Source organism: Diospyros lotus, chromosome 2 (genome assembly GCF_014633365.1).
Source record: "Diospyros lotus cultivar Yz01 chromosome 2, ASM1463336v1, whole genome shotgun sequence".
Lineage (NCBI taxonomy): Eukaryota > Viridiplantae > Streptophyta > Magnoliopsida > Ericales > Ebenaceae > Diospyros > Diospyros lotus.
Genome location: NC_068339.1, coordinates 567,941 through 582,146, shown reverse-complemented (window position 1 = coordinate 582,146; position 14,206 = coordinate 567,941). Strand labels below are relative to the sequence as shown.

Below are 14,206 nucleotides of genomic sequence, written 5' to 3'. Positions count from 1 at the left end.
AAAGTCAGCAGTGCTGAACTTTCCATAGAGTTTGGTTCTAGCATCACTCCTCTTCTACCTTCTTCTGCTCAGACTATTGAAATGGCTTCATTTAATGATAGCAACTCAGATTTTCCAAGTATTTAAACCCTAACAGCATCATATTCTACATTGAGGCCTGCAAGGAAATCATAGGTCCTCTCATTTTCTATAAACTTCTTTTGGATAGCAGCATCCTCACTACACTTCATTTGGATACACTGATAGTAATCCAATTCTTGCCACAAGGTTTGCAAAATACTTGCATACTCGGTTATAGATTGGGTACCTTGTTTAGCGGCTGTTACCTTAGTCCTAATTTTATAGATTTGGGCATCATTTACCTTAGAATATGTCATCTTCATAGCATCCCATATTTCCTTGGCCGTGGAAAGGAATATAACTGTGTCACTGATCTCTGGAATCATTGAGTTCCAGAGTCAAGACATCATAAGGGAGTCTTCATTGTCCCCAAAAGCGTATGAAGGGACTATATTCCAAGCAACTGGCCGATCTTCCCCTTGCCTTTCAGAAAAGTCTTGATTAGCTGTGACCACTTGAGATAATTCTTCCCATTTAACTGGTAGACAGTTTGAACATTCTGCAACTCGCCACTGAATATAGTCCCTCCATTGGTACCGTTTGTAGCAAAAGTCTTGCTAGAACTTCCGGACTCTAGGGTTTCAGACATGACTCAAGTTAAATGAAGGAGATTGGATCAATAGAAGACAGGTTAGGGCACGGGTTTTGGTTTCAAATGCTAGGAGATCGAACCCAGCTCTGATACCATGTCAAAAGGATGAAAAAATAATCTCCAATCTTATTCATTAAGGCTAAAGCAACAGCCGATATAGACACATACACGCCTATCATAATAGGCAACATTCCTAAGTCTAATTAGGAATTTTTCTAATTAGATGATATCTAGATTACATTAGGAAATATATAAAAAAGGAAAAGAATATACAATTGAACAAAGCAATCAAGCAAATAAGGAAAGAGCACGTAAGGAAATCAATCACACTAATCTTGCATAATATCAGTGTGCACTAAATTAGGAAAGAAGAACAAATAGGAGCATGTAGGTAAGAAGAACCAATAGGAAAGAAGTAGCTGTCCGCCAACACAAACAAGTTGCTTTTGGTTGAGGGATAGGAGGACTTTTGTTGAAAGCCTCCAGGAGTTTGTCAAACATTGACACTACAGCTGAAGGCTAGTATTACAAAATGAGAGCTGAATGATGTTGATGCCTTCAAAACTGATCAATGTCCATGAGTACCTCCCTTGGGTATGGATTATATTCCCTTCCAATTGAAGAATACTCAAAGATGAAGTCTATTGGTTTCTGAAAAGAAAAGGGGAGAAAGTGGATGTTAACCATTAACTGCTGGCTTGAATTGGTGGAAAACTTTTTTCAATTTTGAAGTGCATTGGCTTTGTGGCCATCATGAATTTCTGGGACTGTTTACCAATCTTTAGCAATGAAATTTCTTCTGCTTTTGGAAGCCTTTTTCCTATCTGTGCTACTTATAACTCAGAGTATTCTGAAGCAGAACAGGCAAATTTATTTGAGATTTAATTAGTTCATGGTACCACGTTATGATTCTCTTGGATCAATGAGGCTATTGGTAATGTTTACATATGAAGGGGGACACAGATGTGTTCTGGGAAAATAGTTGATCTTCCTAATTATGTTAAGGATCCCTGGGAGTTGGCATTATCATTTTCTCAACTTATCCAAAATTTCTATTTTCTTATTGGCACACGAAGTCTCTTAGCTTCCGTTTGAACTACATGTGTGAAAATAAGGTGATTAATCATGTTCATAAATTATATGTCTGAACTCTGAAGAAACTTCCTACTAAAAATTTTGGTTTCCCAGAAATATATAATTTGGTTCGTTCACCCTTCTATCAATATTTGTGCATTGCTAGATGCTAACAGCTAGGAGCTTTATCTGATTTTTAGTACAGTTGCAATTACATAGTTTTGTCATTGTGCAGGTAGTGATATTATTGATCCTACCAAACTCTATCGGATCATCTGGGGCAAATTATGCTAAGAATCTTTTGCGTTTATCTTTCCTTGTTCAGTATCTTCCAAGGTTGTATAGGTTCCTACCTTTGCTTGTTGGACAGTCTCCAAGTGGCTTCATATTTGAGTCAGCATGGGCAAATTTTGTTATAAATCTTCTCACCTTTGTGTTGTCTGGCCATGTTGTGGGGTCATGCTGGTACCTCTTTGGCTTGCAGGTGTGGAACTCATTTTATCTCTGAAAGTTGTTGATGCTTCTTTTCGTTCTAAAAGGTTATAACTTATGCACTGAGTCAGTATGCAACTCCATCCACAGTTGTTCACTCAATAGTTATGATAGCTTCTCAAATTTGCTTCTTCACTCTACTTATCTTAGACAGGCAAACCTGTATCTGATGAATAAACTCTGTAGAATTCTTAACTTTCATGATTTTCTTTGCAGATTGGAAATGGTTTGTCGTTCTTATTTATTTTCTTTTGTACTTTTGTTATGTTTATAAATTGAAGCAAACTATGAGTGTATAACATATGTGCATTTCTGAACGAATCATTTTTCCAGCTTTTAAAACTGAGTGATCATCTCAACTATGATCCCCTAGGAATGCCCAATTAGATGGTCACAATTAGAAGAATCAACTTCATGCCCTAATTGTAACCTATTCTCATTTTAGCACTACTTAAAACTTGATAATGGAGGGAGCAAGCCTTATATATGATCATGAAAATCAGTAATGAAACTGCTAATATGTGGGTGAATATTAGATATATATTTGTCTTATATATGAAAATCAGTAATGAAAATTCACTAGAATGTAGCCGTTGCTTGATTCGAGTGCACAAGTTTAATTTAAGCAACTGATTTGCATCAGCTTGCTAATAGAGCTTTCTACCTTCAATCATCAAATTGCTCTTGCAGCTCGTTTAATCCTTGTGGCTGTTTATTTCTTGAAAAGTTTGATGTGTGGATGTGGTGATTATACCAAATGGTTACACAACTAGGGTTATTAAAAAGTAATGCAACTGTAGGGTATTCGAAGAGTTAGAGGAGTAAACTAACAACCATCACATTGTACCCTAGCATTTGAAGGTGAAAATCTTATATCCCATTATTTTGACTCTATGGTCAGCCTCAAACTTATCATCTTGACCTGCACCCACATAATAGTGGTCCTAGATAAGCCCTAATCTTGAAACATAACAGGCTCTTACCTAAAAGTGCTAGCTAAAATTTAATTTTTAAACTTCTTAAACCAAGTAATATACTCAAGACTTGAGTCACACCTCCTCCCGTAAAAGAACATAAAAGAAATCATCAAGTGGTTAAAGAAGCTGGAGAATAATCCATGTAGCATTTGACCGTTTTGTTCATGTGTTTCATGGGAATGACTTTATTTCCACGAACTAAGGACTCCACATGTTTTGTAATATGTTTGGTTTTCATCTTGCTAACAGCAAATTTTTCATGGCCATATTTATCAAATCTTTTTTCTTGAAGTCCTGTCTTTGACATTAAAGCAATGCAATTTCATGGACATTGCTCTTATATGTCTTGGAATGTACTTTAGCTCCCCACACCCCCGGTTCTGTGTATCCACTTTATACTTGATTGTCTTACTTTGTTACATATGTATCCTCTTTCTGAATTTAACTTGTTTCCAGTCCTGATTTGGAAAAAGTTTGACAAACTATTTTTTTTTTTTTTTAAAGTAAACAGTATGTAAAGAAATAAGCTGTCAAAAGCAGGTGAAAAAGTAAAGTGTAGAAAAAGGAGAAAGGGAAGCGGTATTCCCGTATATTTTATTGATACGAATGAAAAATATTTATATAAGAGTTTCTTAAGAATTCTCCTAGATTTTAGAGATTACATTCCTATTTTATAGGACTAGATTACAACAAAAAAAAATACAAATTAACCTAATCAAGAAAGAAATAAGATAAAGATAAAGTACAAGATAGATAAAATACAAGATAAATAAGGAGAATATATTTTATAACTCCCCCTCAAGCTGGGGAATGGATATCAACCATCCCTAGCTTGCACACCAAGTCTTCAAACCGTTTAGGAGGCAGCCCTTTGGTCAAACAATCAGCCAGTTGTTCTTCCGAAGACACATACAGAATGCAAATCAATCCAGCTTCCAATTTTTCCTTAATAAAATGTTTATCTATCTCCACATATTTGGTGCAATCATGTTGCATAGGATTATGTGCTATACTTATAGCTGACTTATTATCACAGCACAATTTGATTGGCCCATGGTTGAAAATCCTCAAATCTTCCAAAATAATTCGCAATCACAGCAACTCACATAGGCCCATTGCTAGTGCCCAAAATTCGGCTTCAGCACTTGATCGCGCTACTAGCCCTTGCTTTTTACTCCTTCAAGAAACCAAATTTCCACCTAAGAAGACACAATAACCTATGGTAGAGCGTCTATCAACCAAAGACCCTCCATAGTTTACATCAGTGTATCGTGTGATATCCAAATATGTCCCAGCTTTAAATAAAATTCTTTTACCTGGAGTTGTCTTTAAATAGCACAGAATTCGCCGTACAACTTGCATATGATCTTTTGTAGGACAATGCATGAACTGACTAACCAAACTTACTGCAAAAGCAATATTTGGTTTGGTGTGAGATAAGTAGATTAGTCTGTCGACCAATTGTTGATATCTCCCTTTATCCACCAGTTGACCTTGATCACATAGTTTAACATTAAATTCCACCAGAGTACTTGCACCTTTGCCACCTAGCAAACCTGTCTCATGCAATAGATCAATAATATATTTTCTTTGGGATAAGAAGATACCTGCTTTAGAATAAGCTACCTCTATACCCAAAAAATACTTAAAAATGCCAAGATCTTTAATTTCAAAAATCTTGGACAGATTATCCTTAAGTTGTACCTGCTCCTCACAGTCATTTTTAGTGACAATAATATCATCCACATAAACCAAAAGAGCAGTTACCCTTCCCCCACAGGAATGTTTAAAGAAAAGAGTGTGATCACCCCTACTTTGAGAATAACCCATATGCCTCATGGCTTTAGAAAAACGATCAAACCAGGCCCGAGGAGACTATTTAAGGCCATAAAGAGCTTTCCTTAATTTACATACCTGTTCGGACAACCCTTTATCAAAGCCAAGAAGGGGTTCCATGAACACCTCTTCCTTTAAATCTCCATGCAAAAAGGCATTTTTTACATCAAATTGGTACAACTTCCAACCATAGTGTGTTGCCAGGGCTAATAGGATACGCATAGTTGACATTTTGGCTACCGGAGCAAAAGTTTCTAGATAATCAATACCATAAGTTTGTGTGTATCCCTTAGCAACTAGCCTTGCCTTATACCTTTCTAGGGACCCATCTGCATTAGATTTGAGGTTAAAAACCCACCAGCAGCCCATGGGCTTGACTCCCTTTGGCTTAGGGACAATGTCTCATGTCTGATTTTTTTCTTATGTCCTCATCTTCTCCTGCATTGCTTGAACCCAATTCTGATCTTGGAAAGCCTCATTAACTGTCTTAGGAATAGGAATTGTGTCTAAGGAAGTCAAAAAAGTCTTATGATTTAGAGATAAGCGGTGATAGGACATATAATTGGCCAAAGGGTGTTGGGTGCAGCTTCTGATCCCTTTGCGAAGGGCAATTGGTAGATCAAGATCATTAGTAATTGATGCAAGCAGTGAATTAGATGTGGCAAAATTGGGCTGAGAATCAGAGGGACAACAACGTGAGGTTTCATTACCTGGATTAGGAGAGGAAACTGGTGCTAGAAGAGGTTTTGGAATGGCTTGTTGTTGTTGTGTTCTCCTCTTAAATACATAGGGAGATCCTTTGAATCGAATTGGAGTGGATGGCAGTTGTTCTTCTGGAGGTTCTGGCTAGTTCTATTCATCTAAGGAAGAGTTAGATGGAGCATAAATCTGCAAATCATGAGAGGTTTCCAAAATGGGAAGATCATTATTTATATCAACCCAAGATATATGTGTATCTTGAATATTAGCACTAGGAGGACCAAAGAATGACTAATTTTCAACAAATGTAACATCTTTGGTCACATAAAATTTTCTAGTAGCAGGGTGATAACACTTATACCCTTTTTGAGTGGGCAAATGACCAAGAAACACACATTTGAGGGCTTGAGGACCAGTTCATCCCTATGATGTTTGGATACATGGATAAAAGCAACACAACCAAAGACTCTCAAAGGAAGAGGAGTATGAGAAAACACTGCTGGAAAATAGGAGGACAAGCATTGAATTGGGCTTTAGTGTTTTAGAAGAGTAGAAGGAATTCGGTTAATTAGATAGGCAACAATCAAAACTGCCTCCCCCCAGAAAGACTTAGGGATAGAATGATGTAGTAAGAGAGCTCTCATAACATTGAGCAAATGTCTCATTTTTCTTTCTGCTACACCTTTTGTTAAGGAGTATCAACACATGAAGACTCGTGAATTATACCTTCTTGCTGAAAGAAGTTATGCAAGTGATGATTGAAGTAGTTTCTTGCATTATCAGTTTGGAATTTTTTAATTTGAGACCCAAATTGAGTAGAGATCATCTTATAGAAAATAGGCAAGATAGAACTAATAGCGGCCTTATTCTTTAAGAGATAAACCCAAGTTGTTCTTATACAATCATCAATAAAGGTAATAAACCACCTAACCCCAGAACAATTAGGAATTTTAGATGGTCTCCACTCATCCGAATGAATCAAAGTAAATGGAAGAGAGGATAAATTGTTACTCATAGGATATGAAACTCTATGATGTTTAGAACGTTCACACACATCACAATGAAGATTAGAAATGTCCAAATTTCTAAGCACAGTTAGAAACATAGACTGCATAGTACTAATGGCAGGGTGCCCTAAACAACAATGTTGAAGCCAAAAATCATGGATCGAAACAGCTGGCTGAATAGGAATCGAAGAAGTTGAATCTGACTGAGAAGAGTAAGCTGAAGGTTTCTCCCCCTTAAGATCAGCACTGCATGTCTTCAGAAAATACAACCCATTCCATTCCTCACCAACTCCAATCTTCTTCCCCATGTCCAGTGCCTGAAATTCACATTTGTTTGGGAAAAAGACAACACAACAATTTAGATCCTTGGTTAGCTTATGAACAGAAATCAAGTTGCTAGAAAGATTTGGGACATGAAGAACATGCTGCATAGGCCACCATGTCCAGCTATAGGAATCGTACTATCATTGGCCACCGTTATCTTTTTGGAGCTACTTAGTGGGGTATAGGAATTGAAGACATTTATATCAAAGGTCATATGATCAATAGCCCCCGAATCCAAAATCCATAGATTATTCCTAATAGTATGTGAGGCAATACTAGATTCAGAATTCAAGCAAATACTTGTTTGGGCCATGGAACAAGAACCACCTTGAATAGTCTTTAGGAAGCTTTTAAGCTTGCTGATTTCTTCAGCATTAAGTTGTTCGGTCATGATAGATGAATCGGCTATAACTGAATCTATCTTCTCCAATGCAGTCTCTTCCTCTTTGGCAGCTTGATAGGCTTGAACTTGCTGTCGGGCCTGAAAATTATGAAGATTTTTCATCCCTCCTACCTTATTCAGTATCGCTTATTTCCTGTGGAGTCTAAAACAAGTCTCCCTGGTATGCTTGGGTTTCTTACAAAAAGAACACCATAAACCATCTTTATTTTGAGCTTTAGGATTGAAAACATTCCCACCTTGTTGTGACCTAAACCGAGAAGCATCTTTCTTGTTAGTTGCCATTGCAGATCCCTCAAGAGAAGTCTCATTTAGCATAGCTATTCTCCTATACTTCTCACTACGAACAATGGCAAAGACTTCATTTAAAGAAGGAATTTTGTCTTTCCCTAGGACCTGGACCCTTGCTTGATCAAAATCAGCATTAAGGCCTGCTAAAAATTCAACTACCTTATCTCTTTCAAATATTGCAATTATGGTGGCTGCATCTTCACTACATTTCATCTTGATAATGATCCAACTCAAGCTAATATCCATTCATTTTATTATAGTACTCGGTGATAGTTAGAGAACCCTGTTTAGTACCACTTATTTTCATCTTGATATAAAAAATAACTGAGGCATCTTGCACTTTAGAATAAGTACACTTTGCAGTAGAACATGCAATTTTTACTTACCTCAGGGTGCATTGAGCCCCACAACCAAGACATTATCAAGGAATCCTCTACTTTCCATGCAGCAAAATTAGGGTCTTTAGCATCTGGACTAGGCTCAATTAGATGTGCCATCTTTCCTCTTCCTTTCAAGAAAGTCTGCACAAGCTGCACCCATTGTAAGTAGTTCCTTCCATCAAGCCTATAAGACTGATGTAACCCTGGAAGGTCACTGTTAGACAAACTCTCCATTGGAATGTCAGATGAAGCACCGTTCTCCATTGGCATGTCAGATGAAGCATCGTTCTTTGTCTTAGAAGTGAAGTGTCTGTCATGGTGAAGACTCAGGTGGAGCAGAGAAGAAAAATGAGATAGCAACGGAATCGACAGTTTGAGATAGTAATGGAAGGAAGAATCACCCAACAACGAAAGATTTTGACACCAAGGATGGGCTAGAAAGACGTTGGAGAGCAGATTTGGAGCAATCGGAGGCGAAAGGGCTGTGGACGCTCCTTCACGCACAAGCATGTGGAGTCAGAAGCGAACTAACGGCAGCGCGTGGGGGCACATGTGGACTTCAATGGCGATGGTTCTCCAGTGGTCAGCCGATTTGATGACGACAAACCCAATAGTGGTGGCGGTGGCCGGACAGAAGCGTTTCGACGTGCACAATGACAGTGCAATGAAGGCACTTGAAGTTGTGCAATGAAGGCACTAAGGTTTACTGTATCAGCCTATTAACGAGGGTTTGATACCATGTAGAAAAAGGAGAAAGGGAAGCGGTATTCCCGTATATTTTATTGATACGAATGAAAAATATTTATACAAGAGTTTTCTAAGAATTCTCCTAGATTTTAGACATTACATTCCTATTTTATAGGACTAGATTACAACAAAGAAAAATATAAATAAACCTAATCAAGAAAGAAATATGATAAAGATAAAGTACAAGATAGATAAAATACAAGATAAATAAGGAGAATATATTTTATCATAAAGGATTAACAAACTCTTACTGTTGCAAAGTTCAAGTTCTAACCGTGCTTCTTGCTTTCTAACTTTTCTTGAATAGAGAGTAAACCAATGTCTTCGAGTTGCCTGTCATGACTCTCACATGGATATGTGTAAGAAATTCATCGATTGCGGCCATGGGAGAAACTTTAGCTCAGATGAATCATGGCATGAATGGAGGAACAATGAAAATGCAACTGATTGTTTCAGTGAAGGAGGTTTCTCCTATGGAATCTATCAGCAAGCTGTTAATCTCACCACAGAAAATAGTATCATGACCAGATATATTTATTCATTGTTCTGGGGCTTTCAGGTATATGTCTACATCTCCCTTTCCAATTTCATTATCATATTTGATCAATTACTGTTGTAAGACTACTTATCAAGGGTGATCAATCATGCTTGTTAAGCAGAAAGTACATCTGAAGGGTTCTTAGTAGGCAATATTCATGGAAAGAGATGCAGCTTCAACTTCAGGAGCTTTAAAAAATTCCTTCACTCACTGTTAATTAGGAAGCATACCCTGTAATGTTTCTTACAGAAAATCGTTTTCAATGCTTGTGTTGTCTTGGAGTATACATTTTTTAGCAGATACTGAATGCTGACCTAATTCAGTACAAAATTTTGGAGGGATAAAATTCAAGATGTTGTCTAGAACTTGTTGGATATTGACAAATTTATAGGCCAATGATATTTTTCTTCCTATACTTTGAAAAATAATCCTCCATTTTCTAAGTCAACACTTGTCTCAAAAACATGTGCAACCACGTTTTTGCACATGGAAGGAGTAAAAGAAAGGTGTTCTAGCCACACAAAATAATTTTGCACAGATATGAATGATGAGGAACAAATCTTGAACCTAGAACCTTTGATTCTATGTAAAGTTGCCATTTGTTTCAAAAGCTTAAGCTGTTGGAAAGGGGCTCGACAATGGATATCAAGCTTTCTGACACAATCAAAAGGGTGTCCCATATGCACAAGGCTCCCCGTTTTGAGCTGGTCTAAGAGGGTCATTTTTGTATATAGTCTTACCCTTGCTTTGCAAAGAGGCTGTTTCCACACAATTAATAGAAAATTAGTTCTCAATGTAAAAAGTCTTCCTGTTTGTCAGGTTCATAACAAACTTAGGGTATATTGCTTCCTACTCAGTTTTAATAGAAAAATTAACTCTCACATGAGGTAAATTCTTCAATGAAAGTTTTCTTTGAAGTTGTCTTATGCTCAATTGAAAGTGTTAAATTCTTAACTGCCATTCCATCTAAAAGTTGAAGCTGGTAGATAGAAGTTAACTTTATCTTCTTATATTATTATTTTACAACATTAAATCTAGTAGGAAAATAACTGTTCTTGAGCTTCACAGTTGAAAATGATCTGCTTTGTATTTTTTAAATATAACTGGCTATGTGCTAGCGTTGACTAGAGAGTAGAGACAGATTCCATGTGTCACTATTATTATTAAACTTCTTTGAAAGTGGGAAGGATGTGTTATCTGAATCAATGTTGTCCACTGTTGGAGGAAAACATTACTAGTTGATGGAGTTAAAAAAGAAAAATTAACTCCAATAGGCATGCATGTGCTGAATAGGAGAGCCTTTGAAGGTCTAGAGAGTTGATTTTATTATATGAACTATGAAGGGAGCTATTCTTGTTTCTCAGTTTCTTTAGTTGAGAGAACATCTTGTTTTATTTATACTCATTTTGTAATTTTTAGATGAGTTGTTTTTGCTGGTAGATACATAGATGCTTAGCTTTTGTTTTTTTCTCTTCCCTCTTGTAAAGGGGTTGCCCCTCTTTTGTAGGTTTCTGTTTAGTGACCTCCATATCTGAAGAAACAAAAAAGGGGGAAATTTGTAAGAAGTAAAAAGCCTACCTTCCCTTTTCCTTTAATCACAAGCATAACTGATTGGGACCACTCTCGGAAGTTGGTTCCATTCAGCTTGTGTAAAGTAATCTGGAGGGAAGGTCCATCGAAGGCTGAGGAAGAATGTGACGAGGTTGCAGAGACTGGACTGCTCTTTGTTGGAAGAGGATTAGAAGTCCATGTACTGGCTGTTGGATCATCAGCCATGGCGCAAGTTAAAGAGTTCTCTTACAATTAGAACTCTAAATATCTAGTAGCTACAGAAACTCGAAACCAAGCTCTGATACCATGAAGAAATCCGATAGAACAATGAAAAACTATCGTACTCTTCTCCATTAGCAGCTAGGATTAAATATACAAGACTCCTAGTTTGATACAAACTTATCTCCTAAACTTTAGCTATTAGATAAACTCCTAAATTCTAGTACAAGATAACAAGATAAAATAAAACTAAATTTACAAATACACATATATAGATCAGCTTGAGGATAACTCGGGAGAGTTATCCTCCTCTTATTCCTTTCATCTTATTCACGAATCATCTCCTCAATCCTTTAGGATTGGTTGTTTGCATCTTTTTCTTTCAAGAGTTTGTAGTAAAGAACACTTAGTGGAAAATTACCCTTAAACATGACATAGGATATAATGATCTTATATAGGATATGACCATGAATAGAGATGGCTAGAGGTCTAGAATTCATGTAGTCAACCCTACCTAGTGGATTAAGCAATGTGATTGTTGTTGTTGCACTATTCCAAATTTGGCAACATTCTACTATAAGGCACAAGGGCACTCTGGCACCAATATTATAGAACCAAACAATAGCAACTGCTAGAAAAGTTTTAAGAGAGTGCTACAGCATCCATGTCCAGTGGCTATTGCTAGATGGCTTGGAACAGTTTTGAGGAGTTTAATTGTAGAAAGTATAACTAGAAGAGTTCTGAACAGTTTTGGGGTGGTTGGCTAAAGTGAAAGCAATCGTACAAAGTACAACTTGAAGAGTTCGCTTGCAATCTTAGTTGAGAGGTTACCACTAGAATTGCACTTAGCAGTATTTCATATTTTTGATAACCATGGAAAGATAACAATTTGAGATTTGGTCAAGGTACAAAAAGAGATTGTGGTCTCTGATAATTATGTGTCAGAATTCCCTATATGCAGAAGTAGGTTTCAAATAGTCATCCTTAGCATTATATATCTTCTCAGGTGAAGGTTAAGTCTTGGTGGAGTTTCCATGATGGTCATTTCATGGATTTAGGCAGAGTGATTTGATCTCTTATAAGTGGATTTTGAGACAGTGAGAGAGAATCATGAATATAGTACATGGGAAAACAGTACATTATGAGCTGAGCAAAATTTACATTAGCTGAAGGGTTGTAAATTCAAGTTGAGCTATGGTTGTAATTGAATATCTATTAACTGTTTGTCAATTGTGCTTTATTGGGTTAATTGCTAGATTGGCCTTAAAAGTTTTTACCTATTGTGGTTTATGTTTGTTACATTCTCATTAATATGCCTCTTTTAATTTCCAAGTAATCATTTTACATTCAATATAGTTGATCTTCAGTGGTTTGTATATGATAACTGCCTAACATACCTATTTCAAACCATCAGTACACAACAAAAAATCCAAGTATGGAAGAGGGCTTAAAATTTCACAAATTTCTTTGAAATTTTGAAGAGGTTAATATTGCATTCTGTACGAGATCATATTTCCTTGAATACCTCATTCTGGCAGAATTCCCAAACTTAAAAGTAACTTCGTGCATTTTTTCTTTACTTACAAGCAACTTTTTAGTACTGTTCTAGCATATCTCTACCTTTTGCTTTAGTCAGCTTATGGATTTTGTTGTACCCCAATTTATTGGATAAGAAGGATAATTTCTAACGTATTACTTCACTAAAATAATTAAGCTGCCTGATTCCTTGTATGTACTAGTATCATTCTGACACCTAAAAAACTTGTTTTTTTATGCCTTTTTTCGTCTTGGATTTTAAAAGCAAATCAGTACACTGGCTGGTAATCAAACGCCGAGCTATTTTGTTTGGGAAGTCCTTTTCACTATGGCCATCATTGGCCTGGGCCTGTTGCTATTTGCTTTTCTAATTGGGAACATGCAAAACTTTCTACAGGCTCTTGGACGCAGGTATACTTCTTACTATGACAGTCAAAAACATGCATCAATTATATAGATTAAATGAAAGAGTTACCTATTCGCATAAAGAAAGGAATGAACCAAGAGGCTAATAGGTAATTTTTCTATAAAATTACCTTTAGGCTTGTAAAAGAATGAATAGATTACAAGAAACAAAGAGAGAGGGAAAAAACAAAAAGGAAGAACTGCAAATAGACACCAGCCTCTGCTTATATCGCAATATGGTTACTAAGTTTTCTAGCAATCTTTCTGAATTAGTACTTGTAATGTATGGTGAGACATTAGTTTGTGTTAAGAGTACAATGATAGTATAAAAGATGAAGTTAACCTTCTATTTAACAGTTTAACCTTTTAGATTAAATGATGGTTAGCAATTCAATAGGGTATCAAATCAGGCATAGGTCTTGAGTTCAAACTTCACTACCAACCCAATATTTAAAATTGTTGCAAGTGGTTGGACCTCATTAGTGAAGCTTGGCCACACTTGAGGGGGTATGCGAAGAGTAAAATAATAGTATAAAAGATAAAATTAACCTTCTATCTAATAGTTTAAGCTTTTAGATCAGATGGTGGTCAAGAATTCAACAGTTTGTAAGCATAATTTATACAACAAAACAATCACAAGCCTTAATCCCACTAAGTGGAGTTGGCAATTTGTGAAAATAATATATATGTAGAGATATTATTTTGTAAAGAATCCTAAAATCAAATTAATTCTTTTATTATTATTTAAAAAGATAACTGTCTCCAATTTTTTCTATTTATAATTTTCAAGCATACACAAATTGGGCAAAAGGAAAATTACAATCAAAATGAATGACTTCTTAGGCATGATACAGCAGCCTCCACTCTACTAAGGAACCTGGAGGAAGGGAATGTCAGATGGGTGGGCGCCATAGTTTTACTGCAATGCTACTTATGTGTGAGTGAATTCAAAGCTCTCAGTGCATGACAGTGCACAAGACAAAAATTGAACCTGCAGCTCTACATGAGGGGAAACCCT

At 36.4% G+C, this 14,206-nt stretch overlaps 1 protein-coding gene across 5 annotated transcripts in view; it reads left to right on the top strand.

Moving 5' to 3' along the window:
- LOC127795788 (probable cyclic nucleotide-gated ion channel 20, chloroplastic) overlaps positions 1 to 14,206 on the top strand; it is a 61,565-nt gene that overhangs the window by 40,953 nt on the left and 6,406 nt on the right. For 4 of the 5 annotated variants that reach the window (XM_052327687.1, XM_052327684.1, XM_052327685.1 and 1 more), the window contains 3 exons: positions 2,022 to 2,270; positions 9,247 to 9,498; positions 13,049 to 13,194. In XM_052327687.1, coding sequence (XP_052183647.1) covers positions 2,022 to 2,270; positions 9,247 to 9,498; positions 13,049 to 13,194 — 647 coding nt within the window. The remainder of the gene's footprint in view (positions 1 to 2,021; positions 2,271 to 9,246; positions 9,499 to 13,048; positions 13,195 to 14,206) is intronic. The other variant, XM_052327686.1, reaches the window with a different exon arrangement.